The 15,574-nt window shown below is 48.2% G+C and overlaps 1 protein-coding gene across 1 annotated transcript in view; it reads left to right on the plus strand.

Annotated features, from left to right (window-relative positions):
- LOC147679546 (small G protein signaling modulator 1-like) overlaps positions 1 to 15,574 on the plus strand; it is a 645,847-nt gene that overhangs the window by 570,197 nt on the left and 60,076 nt on the right. The window contains exon 10 of the mRNA XM_086942458.1: positions 7,614 to 7,723. Coding sequence (XP_086798584.1) covers positions 7,614 to 7,723 — 110 coding nt within the window. The remainder of the gene's footprint in view (positions 1 to 7,613; positions 7,724 to 15,574) is intronic.

Raw genomic sequence — 15,574 nt, forward strand, 5'->3', positions numbered from 1 at the left:
TTCGCCAGACAGGGGAGCCCTCGGAACCAAGTTTTTCGACAAAGCGCTACGTGTAGCTCCTGTGTCGACTAGAAATTGATCAGTAGAACCCAGAATACCCGCTGTTACATATGGACCCTGCTGATCTACCGGCACTTCAACTGATTCCTTACCCCATCCTACGCAGTCCTATGCATGCACATAATCCTGGTGTTCCACATTCTCTCCCTCCAAAATCTGATATTGATTCCGTCTATCAAACGTATTTCGTTCATCCTGGCCACGGCCCCTCTCCTCAGTCTTTCCGCGATCACCTCCGCCACCTCTAGCTCCCGTATAACCTCCTCTTGACCTTCCGCCTCCTCGACCACGCTGACTACGCTGCTCACGAAGTACCGGACAATCTTCGGCCCAATGCCCAAACTCCTTACAATAAGCACACTGATCCTCCGCTATGTCCGTACGACCATACGACGTATTTCCTCCACCCCGTCTACCTCTATCATTTCCTCTACCCTGTGTTCCCCGAACCTGCGCCAACATCACCTTCGTTTTCAATTCCTTCGCCTTTTTCTCTACACTTTCTTTAGCCTCCAATTCCTGCCGCTCATAATACTGAGCCATAGTTAACAAGGACGCAGGGGTCGCCGTGGCCCAGGAACTTTCACTCGACTTCAATCGTTTCGCAATCTCCGGTAGGAGATTAGCCACATACTTATCTACAAACAAATGCCGACCCGTATCGTCTGTCAAAGATTGACCACTGTAATCATGAAATGCCTCCTCAAAACGTGTAAAGAAATCTGAGACCGTTTCATCGGGTTTCTGCTTGCACGACGTCAACATAGTCCAATCAATCTTTTTAGAGGGAACAAGCGTCTTTAATTTAGTCAGAATAGCTGCCGGGAGATCTAGAATTAACTGACAAGGCTTACATGCTGGTTCCCTGTCTAAATCTGCAGCATTAATTTCTTTCCATGTGCCCCCCAATATCATTTCATCATTATTTTTACGAATTTGCCGCCACATATCAGGTGGCAGAATTAACCCAAAGAACAAATCTATGTCCACAAGAGTCATCACACAAGACGAAATAGCCCCTTCCACCCCTTCATAAAATGCCACCGGATTTTTTCGAAGATCAGGTAACTAATTTTTCAACGCCATAACGTCTGCTCTATTCCACGGCGTATATACCCAATTATACACAAAATACCCTTTCGCATCCTTTGACAATTTATCATCATCCGTACCTTCCCCTTTTGGTGGAACATACAAAGGCGCGGCTTCACGCATAGGCATAACATGCAATGCAGAACTCTTATCTGAACCACGGAGAGAGCACTCCTTAGTCTGCCCATTATTGCCCGAACCAGACTCCTTTTGCCTCCTTTTCCTCTCCTCCCGCAATCCGGCTGTCTCATCCCGTAGCGCGATCAGTTGCTTGAATAGGTCGTCAACATCTGACAGATCAAAATCAACTTTAGCCAAATTCTCACGATATACTGACAACGATTTAGATTCTAACGTGTCTGAAAGTTCCCGATACGCGCCTACAACTTCATCCGCCAAACTAGACAGAAAATACATTAATTCAAGATCCGACCACGCTTTCTTTTCTTCTAACAACTGCTCCTGAGAAACACAATTCTTAGTTACTTTACGAGCCCAGCTCCGCAAATGAGCGGACCTCGCCGCAGTAAACCTGAGAGCAGATATACCCTTGTGATCCGACTTATCCTGTCCATCGTCCTCTGAATCCCCAGCTGGAGCCGTCGGCGAAACATACGGAGGTGGTGACCGATCTAACAAAGAAAAATCATCAATTTCATTATTAAGGTCAGGATAAAGTGGTCGGCGGATAGGAAATTGACCAGTCGTCTGCAATTTACGTTCCCGTTCCTCCCTTTCTTTCTTCTCCTGAGCCTCCTTTTCCTCAAGCTGTAAAGCCTTATCCCGAGCAGCCTTGCGCTGCTCTTTGTCCGCCAAGGCAACCTCACGCTTCATTCGCTCGCGCACCGCTTTCTCCCACATTCGCACGCAATCAAACATATTTTGTCTAGACCTGCGTTGAAACAAACATTGCTCTACAAACTGTACTTTACGTAAATCGAACGACCCATGTAGAGGCCATTGCAATTCAGGATCGGCCTTTGTATACTTATGCCATAATTTGCTGTACATAATAGGGGGAAGGCCATGCTTGATGTACATTTCACGATTTGGTGTTCCCTCTGGGGGAGCCGGCTGTGCTTCCGCTAACCTAATTGAGGTACCCTCTCCAAGACAGCACATCCCTCGAAGTGTGCTGAAAACAGGCATGTTCAAAAAGTATCACGAAAGCGTGACACCGTATAAAAAGGCACTTACAGTACTTCACACAAATGTGCCGCTCAAAGGGAAAAAAACAAAGTTAGAGAAACATCTCTACATGCCTGCCTATGTGAAGTGCACTACACATATAAGTTCAAAGATCACAAATTCACAATGTTAGCTAACTCAAGTCAAAACGTAGGACTTCGGCAAGCGTCCGAGGACTACCTTACCGATCACAAATCACAGAATTTCAGTAAGCGTCCGAAGACTACCTTACCGAACACAAATCACAGAACTTCAGTAAGCGTCCGAAGACTACCTTACCGAACACAAAGCTTACCCAAATTCTCAAATGTTCAGATTCCAACTGCCAAGGTCTTGTAAGCCAAATCAGCCAAACGGCACTTTCTCAGCGATGCAGACACTCGAAAACTCAGTCGGAGACCGGCGCCACCTGGAAGGTCAGATCGGAAGGAAAGGAAAAAACACCGTGGCAGCCAAGACTCGGGTCACTCGTGGCAGCGCGCGTCCATGGCGAGTTTCCAAGCCTTCGTCACGACCTCTCCTTCGGCATCCGAGTCGCCGATGAGTCCCTTCGTGGTCGCCAATTTGAAGTAATCAGGGTTCCCAAGGCCTACATGTTCCGAAGATAACCCATTTACATTCAAGAACTGTTGGCACGGAAACTGTAAAAGTCAAAGAACAAGTTTATTAAGACCCCATGGGGTGGTGGTACACTCATACAGCACCCTTCGGTAATGCAAGAGGTATCACACCGAACATCGGTGTGACCCTTCTTTTATATGATTCTACAGGTAATAAAACATACACTCGGCACAAAGTTACAGAACATTATGTACATATAAGGGCATATTTTGGAATACTGCCAGCTCATTGGAGGGTTTCAAACCCACTGGTCAGTTTGCGGCACATTCCTGAGGAACGACTGGTCAGTGTGAACTGCGCATGTGTGGCTTGACCAGTACTAAAAATAGCCTGTTGCTGGGCAGACTGAAGTGGTCAGTGGAACGGACAACGGACTAAAGGGCACGCCGGCCACGAGGCCGTTCATGATCTAAGATGGCCGCCAACACATACAAAATGGCGTTTCTATGTATAGCTAATTTAAGCGGGAATCGTGTAGCAAAGCTAAGCGCTAACCCAGCCATCGTCAAAATACGACAGAAGAGCCAGGTTTTGAGGTTTCTTGCGAAGATGGGGAGCGATGTTGTCTGTCTGGGGTGTAGCAGAAGGGCATTCCATGCGTTGGCCGCGAGGAAGGAGAAGGAGCGGCCTCTCGGTCTGGTCTTTCTGGTGCGGGGGACCACAGCGTAGGAAAGCTGGGCTGATCGTAGGGTCCTTTGGGGTGCGTGAAATTTGAGTTGGCTGTTCAGGTATGCTGGTCCGGTGCCGTGGAGGGCCTTGTGTGCGTGGGTGAGCATCTTAAAGGTGATTCTCGCCTCGACGGGGAGCCAGTGGAGTGTGCGCAGGTGCTGGGAGATGTGGCAGTGTTTTGGCAGGCTGAGTACCAGTCTTGCGGCGGCGTTCTGGATGTTCTGTAGCTTGTGGATGAGGTTTTTGTTTATTCCGGCGTAGAGTGCGTTGCCGTAGTCGAGTCTGCTGGTGACCAGGGCGTGAGTGACTGTCTTTCGGTGTTCGAGGGGGATCCATTTGAAGGTCTTACAAAGGAGGCGGAGGGTGTGGAAGCAGGAATATGAGACAGAGTTGATCTGGCGGTCCATTTTGAGCTCGGAGTCCAGGATGATTCCCAGGTTGCGTGCGTGGTCTGTGGGGGTTGGCGGGTTTCCGAAAACTAAGAGAACTAAGTTTTCTTGGTCAGGCATCCCACCCACCTCAGGGCTCTATGAGTCTCCCTCCAAAGCTGGAGGGTCACTTTTGTGGCTGCCTGAAGGGGCTCTGGAGGAGCCCCTCATACAGCAAATGTAAGAGGGGGATTTCCTGTGTTGCCCACTACTCCGTGACAAAGGCAGGGTCTGCGAAGTCGTTAAACCACCATACATTTATAAATATAAGATGAGATGCCCTGTAGTAGAAGAATATATCTGGAGTTGCAATGCCCCTATTGTAAGATTATTTATAACTTAGAAAGGGTGACCATTTGGACATGGTGCCGCCACAGGAAGTCCAGCAGCAGAAAGTCAATTCACTGGAAGACTGATGGTGAGAGCTAAAAAGAATAGTTGGGCAGCTGGTACAGTAGATAGGGCAGAACGACCATTTTATACATAGCCAGCCGCCCCAGGATGCTTAGTGGCAGTGTCATCCAGAAAGTAAGATATCATGACAGCAGGTCTAGGTGAGGTTTAATGTTGTGGTCCCAAGTCCGGGAGGGATCGTCAATGACATGCAAATAGTGGAAGCCTTCTTGACGAATGTGCATGCCGGCCGCCCAATTGAGCGCTGATGGTTGGTATGCCATGAGGTACACTGAGGATATGGATTTGTTAATGGTAAGCCTGGAAGAAGTCATAAAAATACCGGTATCTGAAGTACTCTGGGTCGGGCATCAGAGGGATTGTCCAGGAAAATGAGAACATCGTCAGGCATAGAATGACCCTGTTCGACACCTCTGGAGTCGACTCCAAGCCCCTTGCAAGGGCATCTATCCCGCCTAGGGGCTAAATTGCAATTAGAAACAGTAAGGGGATGGGGCGTCCCTGCCTCACCCCTGTGTATATTGGGCAGACGGCAAACCTTCTACCCTCACTCTCACTTGGAGATTAGTATATAATATCCTGGTCCAGGCAATGAAGCTGGGCCCAAAGTTAGGGTTCTGCAGCAGGTAAATCAGGTAGTCCCATTGGACAGAATCAAATACCTTTTGGAAGTCAACTAGAAGGAGTGAATTGGCTGTTGGTAGCCTGTCAGCTAGTGCAAAAGCGTTGTGCAGATGGCAAATGTTACGCTTCATGGCCCTTAGGCATGAAGCCCGATTGATCAGCGTGAATCAGGTTAGTAATCACAGAACATAGGTTGTTGGCCAGGGCCTTAGCCCATAACCTAACCTCCGTATTGAGCAGGGAGATGGGGCAATAGGAAGAGCACTCATCAGGTGGTTGTCCCTGTTTGATTATGACCACTATTTCAGCCAGGCGGCGATCAGGAGTGAACATCCCCTCATCCTGGGCTCTCATAAACATGCTCCAAATAGGGTCAATAAGTAGCCTCTTATTTGATTTAAAGAACTCCACTGGAAACCGTTAGGACCTGGGTTTTTGCCGGAGTGGAGTTAAGGCAGAGTCTTCCCCAGCTCTTCACATGTGATGTCTTTATCCAGTAAGGCTCATTCTGGGTCTGCCAAAGGGCTTTTGGGCAAAACCCTCACAAAGTCTTGGAGGGCATCAGGGTCTTCTCCGGGTGGCTGGGTATATAGTGATGCGTAGTATGCAGCGAAGCACTGGGTAATGGCAGAGTCCCCCTTGTGTTGAACCCCCCCCCCCCCCCCCCCCTTCCCTCCATTATGCTTGCAGTGGGTATGCAGTGTATGATTTGGTACAGAACCAGTGCAGAATTTTACTGGCTTTATCTCCCTAATGATAGATGTGACTGTGTAGAACGGCAGGCCAACAAGCCTCGTCCAAGTGCAGTTGACAGAGTACCTCTTGTTGGTGTAGGGAGTCTCTCAGTGCAGTCTGCGAACTATACGTGCATGAGACACTTCTGGTTCGAGAATGCCAGTTTCCAGGTCAGTCATCTCCTGGTATTGCTTCTTGTACCTTCCTGAGATATGACTAATATTGTCTCCTCAGACAGTGACCTTCAAGGACTCCCAGAGGGTCACCTGGGACTCAGTCGTACCTTTATTCGTGTCCGCTTATCTTTCATTGGCTGTGTTGGATATGTGTTCTAGTCTCGGTGTACTGAAGCCACCATACATTCGAGTGCCAGCCCAGCTTTCAGCTCCAGCAGCCACTCTGTAATCTTGATTCTAATGGGAGTGGTCTGAAAGACTTCACATGTGTATATGAGCTTCCCATAGACTCTGAAGCAGGTAGAAGAAAGTAGTCGAGCTATGGTAAGACCTTATGGGCCCTAGAATAAAAGGTGTGACCCTGTTTGATGATGTTGATGGTGGGTTATATAGGTAGTGGAGTGGTATTGATGCTATTGATTTTGTTGGTTGTTGTATCGGTGCCAGAGCACGTATTAATGCTGGTGGCATTTGTGGTGCCTGTATTGTTGGTGGTGATATTGGTAGTGTGGGTTTGGCCTGGACGATTTTTTTTATTTAATGTGGAGAAATAGGGATGCAAATCCTAGGAAAAATTAGCATTTGTATCTGGGTTTGCACCACCTCCCACCATTGAACAAGTAAGAGAAACCAAAAAATGTAGGTCGAAATATGCCTGTAGTTCTGGTTTCCTAGGGGTTTGCAGTCTTCTGTCTGTAAATATCTTTGCCTGGCCCACATAAAAACATCATTGCAATCTCAGGGAAACGTTTTGGCCTAAAGTTTAACGTTTTGGTAATGCAAAAATCCTAAGGGTAAATCCAACCTTTAATTCTTCTGCTGAGTGAATTATGGATCCAGGAGAATCAAAGAGGACTTATTTTTACTATTTTCAATTTTGCCCAAAGATTTCGCCCACCCCTGCTTGTAGAGATGGTAGCGGTGATATTGATAGTAATGGCATTGAAGATATGTAGAAATGGGATGGGTGCTACTGATATTGATGCTTTTTGTATTGGTCGTAGTTGCATTTGTATTGTGGTATTGAATGTTTGAGATAAAGAATTGGATGATACAGAAAGTGTCATGTTCGAGTGATGGTTATAAAATAGTTCATAATGTATTGCAATGCAAGCCCTCTATAAAAGGAGGAATGGTATACCAAAGAGGCAATACCATGAAACTCAAATAATTGGTAAAAAAAGGTAACAAAAAGAAGAAAGCCAAAGATGTCTTAAGCCAGACCTAAAAAATACCTATCAATACCCTCCTCGCTGTCACCTGTACAGCTTCTAAGTTCAGCTACCCCTGTTCAAGACTTTCCCCATATCAAAATGTTTTCTGCTCCATTATTCCCTAGATGTAGATCATAGTTATAACAAATTGTATTTAAAAACCTCTTCCTTGTATATTGTTCATATGATATCTCCTTTTTTGTAATTATCTTTCTTCAAAAGCAATTCCCTGAAGTTACCCTTATGAGGCTGCCTAGAGGCTACGGATACCACTTTAATAGTCTATCCTATCAGAATCCCAAACTGATATTTTCTATTTATATTTCTTGTCCTTTTTGTACTCTCCATCTCTGGGCTTCTGATCCGTTTGCTCTGTCTGGTACCTTTTACAGAGGCGTTGGCGTTCAGCTGCTTTTCAGAGCTCATGAAAAGGATGAACCAAAATTTCCCACACGGAGGAGCTATGGATACACACTTTGCAAATATGAGATCATTGATCCAGGTAATCTTGGTTTAAAGTGCTTTTTATGTTCTCTTTGATCTTTTTACACATGATGTACAGAAGAGGCTATGTTTTATCAATGTGGGGTGGGATAGACCCGAGTAGAATGTTAAAGGTATAAGGATTGTATAGATATACTAGTATTATAAGAAGGTGAGCCGTTCATATTGAGGATAAATATTATAAAGTGTTAGAAATGAGGGTCTCTACTTGGCAGAGGTAGGTACCTTTGTCCAAATAGGGACACTTGCTTCTAGTCAGGGTAAGGGGGATACACTCCTAAAAAAAAACCTGCTCACCCCCTTTATAGCTTGGCATGAGCAGACAGGCTTATCTCAGAGGCAGTGTGTTAAGCATTCATGAATACTTACAGTAATACAGTAAAAACACTACAAATGGACACCACACTAGTTTAGAAAAATAGTAAATCTTTATCTAAACCAGCAAGGCCAAATATGATAAAAAATCCAACCTACAATACTCTTGAAAAATCGTACTTGTGCAAAATAACCTTTAAATTGCAGGTAAATCAATAAAACACAGTTCCTCTGACTCGGTAGCTCCTTGTGGAGCTACCGCTATACTGAATACGACAGAGTCTAACAATTCCAGCCGACCGTGTCGATATGGGCCGGCTAAAGCTTCGACACACTCGGACACAGTACCTTTCTTATTGCGACCAACATGTCGGTGTGAGTCGGTCGGGGGAAACGCAACGGTCGCGTTATGAAGCGGAGCTTTGCAGCAGGTGGTGTCCTCATGATGCAGTGCAGGTAGTGGCTCGTTGACAGAGTTGGTGAGACCAGGGCTTGCGTCGAAGGGTGAGACGGTGCTTGCTGCTGTGCTGGCAGCTCACAGTGCGACGATAGAGCCGGTCGCTGTTTGGGTCTGGCAGCGACAGAATCGGGACGTCCTTGCAGCATGTAGCGAAGCTCGTTGACGGAGTCGGTGAGACCAGGGTTGTGTTGCAAAGCGAGGTGTTGCTCTCAGCTGTGCTTTCAGGACACGAAATCCTGCAACAGACTCGATGACAAAGTCAGGTACCCTTTCTTTCTGTGGAGACGATGAGAGACGGTGCCCAGAGACACTTTGAGGTCTTTGTTGTCCCTTAGACGTCGAGAACAGGGGGCAAGCTCCGTTCAAGCCCTTGGAGATATTTTCTTCAAGCAGGGGACAAAGCAAGCAGAAAAGTCCTTTTCTCCTTTCCTTGGCAACAAGTAGCCACTGCAGGCCATCCTCAGACAGCAAACAGCACAGGGGCAGTATTCCTCTCAGCTTCTACTTCTCTTCTCCTTGGCAAAGGTTCCTCTTAATTTCCCAGAAGTTATCTAAAAGTCTTGAGTCTGGGCCCCTCTTTTTATACACACAAATCCTTATTTCTCTGAAGGCAGAGAGTGTCTGCACCCAGCCCAAGCCAGTTCTGTCCTCACTGGTGCAGCTTCCTGGCAGGAGTTGGAGACAACATTGTTGAAGGCAGACCAGCCCCATTCAAGTCAAAGGAAATCACCTCCCCCTACTCTAAATGCAGCCCAGGTCTATTCAGTTTCAGTTTCCGTTTTCAGTTTCAACAGCTTTATACTACAATTTGTTGTCATAAAAGCATTTTCAAAAGTATAGAAAAATGTAATATTTAAAGCAGCTGTTGAAGGAGAAGCATACTTTAAGTCAGTAAAAAGAAAACGACTACTTCAATATCCTTATTCATAGATAAAAAGTAAAAATACGCATCCCAAGACAGACCCCCTTAAGGGGCTCCTAGTGATGTGTCTAGAAGTATGCGGAATTCACTTGCAATAAAAAGATAAAATCTCCTTAGAGAATTTCCTCGAACGGTTAAAATATATACAAAACACACCACATTCATATGTACAAGAAGCAATTCACTAATCCTTCTTGTATTTAATTATTTATGGGACATAGCCAGTGGTACTTGCTATCAAACCCTACACTACTCAGTGATGAACTGGATAGTTCAAAACGCTTCAATATTTAATCTCACTCTGGGATATAATGCGAGCCCTCAATACCAATGCTCACCCTAGGGATGTTGCCATGGCTATTGCCATATCTGGTGATGTGTCAGTCCGCAGAATGCGTTCGGCTTCAGCTGCCCGTCTAGTGCCTAGTAGCTTACAAATTGGAAGCAGCCAGACCCGACGCGGGGCAGCGTAAGCCGCACAAACAAAAAGGAGATGGGACAAGGATTCATTACAGGACCTGCAACCCGGGCAAGTAGTTACTACGTTAGTTGACCATTTTACAGTAAATAATCTCACTGGAAGTGAGCCCACCCTGAACTGAAAATACAATTTACTGTCCAATGGTTTTGTGATTAGATCCCAATAAGTTTCCAACATCGGAGTGGCTTTGTGTTCGAAGATTCAGCTTGTGAGGGTGAGAGACTCACTCTGCCTGGGGTTATTGTCCAATAACCATTCCCAAAACTTGGCCTTCAACACATCCTTAGTTGGAAAGTTTGAGTTTACAGGACCCACCCACATCCAAGCCAGGCCTATATCGGATAAGAGGCCTCTGACTGCCCAAAGGCTGAAATTTGATGAGAAACATCAGCCCTTATTAATTCTAGTTAACCTTTAGCATAGCATGAGAGCTCTGGTGAGGTCCAGAGTCTCCTCCATTAAAGGATGGGACGGAGTTTGGCTACAGCAGCGATCGGTTTCATCCCTAAATCAATTTGTAATGGGCTGGTGGGAGTGCTCTGTGGCAATCTAGTAATTTTTCTTAGAAACCTGTTTTCCGAGGTGGTTAGAGTTGCAAGATTTTCACATCCCCAAAGTTCTGAGCCGCATAGGGCTGAACTAATGGCTTTCAAATTATAAATTTCCAGAACTGGGCTAATGGGCTTAGTGTACGATAGATTATATTCATGGTGCAGGATCCCTGTTATCTGCCTGTGTTTAAGGGAAGCTAATTCCACCTGGTGATCCCACCTCATATTACCTTGGAAGTTCACCCCTAAATAAATGAACTCCTTCACCAAATCCAATGGCCTATCATTCATACAAATGCCCCCTTTAAAGGCCTTATGAGCATTAAATGCCATTAGCTTTGTCTTTGACACATTGATCTCCAAGCCCTACTGCGAACAAAAACCCTCAAAGGTTTTGAGGGCTCTCTGAAGCCCACTAGGGGCCTTGGACAAGATCAATGAGTCATTGACAATCATCAATATAGGCACTTTATCCCCAGCTAATGTGGGGGCATCAGTCGGCATTGCATTCATGTAATCAACTATCCCATTGATATATAGTGAGAATAGCGTAGGAGCCATAACACAGCCTTGTCTCACACCTCTTTCAACTGGGAATGATTCAGTAACTTCACCTTGCCCGCCCCACCTAATTTGCACGCTTTGGTCCTCTTGTAGTCTAATAATTCAGAGTCAAGAGCTCAGATGGGAGCCCTAGCTTACGTAAGGTTAGCTATAACTTGGTGCGGGGGACAATATTGTATACCACACTGAGATCTACGAAAGCGGCATACAGGCTACCCTTACCTAATGTCACAATCTTCCAGTGTATCAAAAGAAATCGAAACACCTGGTCGATGGTGCTAAGGAATGCACGAAATCCAGCTTGCAGAGGGGACAAGACCTCAAATTCCTCAATCCATTCCTGCACTCTATTAAGCACAAGCCTCCTAATTATTTTCTGGAGACAACTGATTAAGCTGATGGGCCTATAATTCCCTGGTCTTTATTTGTCCCCCTTCTTATTAACAGGGATGATCTCCGCTTTCTTCCAAGAATCGGGTACGGGGGCAAGAGGATGTACCTGCACCATCTGTCTTTATCCTATAAAAAGATATCCCCAGGTATGCCATCTGGCCCTGGTGCCTTTCCAGCCAATACAGATTTAAGTGCAGTCTATACCTCGGTCTTAGTGTGAATGTCTTGAGTTGATATAGAGCACTCGGAATTTCCCCCTCTCCTTTTGGTAAGATTGATGCATATTGGGGTTTAAAATAATTCACCCAGTCGGATTGGTAGACGTGATTTTGGGGGCGGACCATTTATATACGTTCCAAAATTGCTTTGGGTTTTTCATGGCACAGGCGTCCTTTAACTCCTGCCATCTTTTGTCATCCCATAATTTCTTGGATTTGGACTGAGTGCCCTTATAAAATGACCTGGCTTCCCGGACCTTCTTGGGGTCACCCCCTTTAATGGCTTTCCCTAAGGCCTTACGTGCCACCCGACAATCTGCATTATAGCATTGCCCCTCCTTCAATGCAGATGCCTTTGAGGTCTTCCCCAGCTTAAAAAAATGGGAGCGTAGTAGTTTAAAAAAGGTATTATGTGTACCTATTGAATTTTCTAGATCACGTTTTTCCACTACACTAACCTCTAAATCATTTATCGCATAATCCATGCTCTGCATGACATTATCTAGAAAGGCTGGTGACTCTACTAACTTTACCCACTTCAGCCACCTTAGATCATTAGTTGGAACAATTTCACCTAGGTGATGCCCTTCCCTAATTTGGGAACCCGTCGTTTGACAGTTCAGGTCCAAAGTTCCACACAGTGGATTGTGGTCACTTTGAGCTGTCTATGACCATCATATCCACCACAAGGTGCCATAGACCCAGGCTCACCAGAATATAATCTATTCTGCTAGCATGATAGCCATTGTTGAAAGTACTGGCTCCTTGTCTATCTGCCTTGGTACGCCCATTTAGGGCTCTTAAACCCTGTTCCTGACAAATATTGTTTAATTGGATGACCACATCTGTCCATCTCCTTACGGGGTCTAACTCTAGCGATGGAACACCCCATTCGAAATCTTCTGCTTCTGTCCAGGAACCATCTTCTGTGGTAAGGGGTTCAAAAGTTGTGTTAAAGTCCCCTGCTATTAGTATGTTTGAAACATCTAATTGCATGTCCAAGAGGTCCTCGAGGGCCACTAAGACTGAACCTTTTCTCTCTTGTTCCCCTGACGTAGATGTTGCATATGTCTATTGTTAAATGGCCTCGCACGGGGGGGCGTGGCCAACAGCCGAACATGGTGGACGTGAGTTAGACGAGCTCCGTCCTAGCTTCCCCTGTAATCCTGGCAATTATCCTGTGATAGTGGGGTCTGGCCCCTAACCCCCTCGCCTGATCCTTGCAGAGCCTGATATACGCTGCCGAAGCCTGGCTGACGGGACTAGGAACCCTGGTGGAGAGCTACTGCCTGAGGATGCTGCGCGCAGGAAGAGGGGCCTAATTCTGCCCAGGAGACCGCGGCCCACGGTGTGCTGACGAGCGGACCGGAAGTGCGCCGCGCACGGCTGTGTGAGATCGCCGGATACGGCGGAGCGGACCCGGGGGCACTGGACACACCGGAGCAATCCCGCCGATCCCACTGCGGCGGAGACACCTGCGGATTACCCGGAGGAGGTCGGGCGTGCTGGGAGGCCGCCGGCGCCAAGGGGAGTCTGCAATTCTGCCCGGAGCACGGAGTGGCGTGCGGCGCTCGGGCTGTGGCCGGCGCCTGACCCACGGTGCCATACACTGCTGAGGGCCACAATCAGGAGATAGCCGGTAGATGGCCCGAGCGAGGTGAGCGGGGATCCTGCTGGTCGGATCGGGCGGGGCTGCGGACCACGACGCAGACGAGGCCTGGCACCCTGAGGAGTACTGCGAGGCCCCCCACACGAAGGGAGACGATCAGAGCCACTAGCGGGGGTCAGGCGCCTGCTGCTGAGGCGAGTAAATCCTTGCTTGCCGGGCCGGCATGATAGCCTTTGAGGTGCGCAGTCTGCCACGCACCTGAGGGACAGGCTTCTTGCACGACCGGATCCGGTGATAGCGCCGTGTGGACTACAGCGGCGGTGGCCTCTCCCTGAGGGCACCGGGAGTCCCATTCAGTCGTCAATAAAGGCGGAAAAGTCACGCTACTTCCCGGGGCTGAAGGGGGCTGATCACCGATCAGTTACTGGAGCTATACAATTGATATGTGGACTGGCCTGGACCTACAGCGATCTGATCACCCCTGACTCAGAGGGCTTGTCACCTTGTGCTCTGTGCCACTGGTGCACTGCACAGGACGCACACCACGGATCCACCCATTGGCTGGGGTGCTCAGGTTCCGACACTGCAACTGGCTTGGCTGAGAGGAGAGGCCGAGACACTGGACCTGACCACGGGCGCGCCTAGCACCATTGGCCGCACGGTAAGCTGGGCATCGGACTATCCCCTGCGGTACGCAATCACACGGCGCTCCCCACACCTGGTCCGGCCCGGCGGTGCGAGACCGGAAATAGCAAGGGAAAGAAGACAGGGCGACGACATACCGCCCGCGGTGATCGTAGTGGAGGTGCATGATGGGGCGTCACAGAATCCCTCGTGGTGGCGCGCAGGCATCTGGCTCAGAGGATCCGCTGGCCTCTTCGAATGAAGACGCGATCCCACCCACGGGTGCTACCTCCCAAGAGGCTAAGCTGGACCTCATACTGTCAGAGATCCGGGCATCCAGGGAGGCACTTGAAACTCGAATGGATACGATGTCAACCGGCCTGTCGCTACTTAAGGATGACCACAAGAAGCTGGCGGAGAAAGTGTCGGAGCAGAAACTCGCGCTTGCCGATTTGATACCCCAGCAAACGGAACACTCCACGCGATTGGAAAATCTCGAGAAGCAAATGCAGCACCTGAGGGAAAGAGTTGACGATGCGGAAGGGCGCTCGAGACGCAACAATGTACGCATTTTGGGCGTGCCGGAGCGGAGTGAGGGGACAAACCCGACCCGTTTTGTGGAGGAATGGCTAAAGACTGTAGCAGAACCGGCGGACCTCACCCAGATGTACAGCGTGGAAAGGGCACACAGAGTCCCTCCCAGACCACCGAAGCCGGGGGCTTCCCCTCGCCCCTTGATAGCACGCCTGCTCCATTTTAAGGACAGAGACGTCATCCTGAAGGCCGCAAGGGAGAAAGGCCCCATAAAATTTGAGAACCACTCAGTATCTATCTACCCAGACTTCACGCAGGCAGTGCAAAGGGCCAGAGCTTCTTTCTGGGGAGTGAAGAAATCATTGAGGGAGCGAAATATAAAATACGCCTTGTTCTACCCAGCACGCCTCAGGGTCATTCACGATCACAGAACCTATTTCTTCGACAATCCGGAAGAGGCTTCAGAGTGGCTGGAGGTTACACTCACTCCGATGCACCCCTTGCATGAAGACCAGGAGGTGCCGGAAACACAGAGGACGGACAGCCGGACGGAGTCTCAAGGTCGCCCTAATCACCCGGGCACGGAGGGGGCCAACATGGAACGTCAAGGCCGGGAGGAAGAAGACGACGGCTCGGCAGCGGTGGCGCGACTAACCACCAACGCACTGGCGGAACATGACGCACAAACCGGATCTCCATCAGAAAGTCGGACGAGTTCCCACACAGCGGCCTCGGACACAGAAGGAAGCATTCAGTTGTTTCCCCAAATCACAGCACAGTTGGCGGCAGACATGTGATCGTAGAGCCTGCAGCGACGGACTGGTAATGTAGCAGATGTTCTCATCTACCAGAGGGGGTGGGGGGGAACCAGGACCCTGGGACAACTTTGAACGTAGGGGACAATGGTTACGGGACTTTTAGACGTACTTTGTTGTAAGAGTTTGTCTGGGCTCACACCTCCAAGCCTAGGCACGGTTCCAAGATTTCTATACCCATGTTGGGTGTTACAGTTTGGTCCTCTGAGGTTGTAGAGGGGGACCTACGAGTTGGGGTAATGTTTGCAAACGTGGCACTGAAAATTTCCATTTTGTGGTCAATGATGGTATGGACAATGGTTTTGGAACATTTTGAGGACATCCGGGGTAATGACGTCCCCTAATGATTATGTGGTCTGCACT

The sequence above is a fragment of the Lissotriton vulgaris genome, chromosome 11 (assembly GCF_964263255.1).
Source record: "Lissotriton vulgaris chromosome 11, aLisVul1.2, whole genome shotgun sequence".
Classification (NCBI taxonomy): Eukaryota; Metazoa; Chordata; class Amphibia; order Caudata; family Salamandridae; genus Lissotriton; species Lissotriton vulgaris.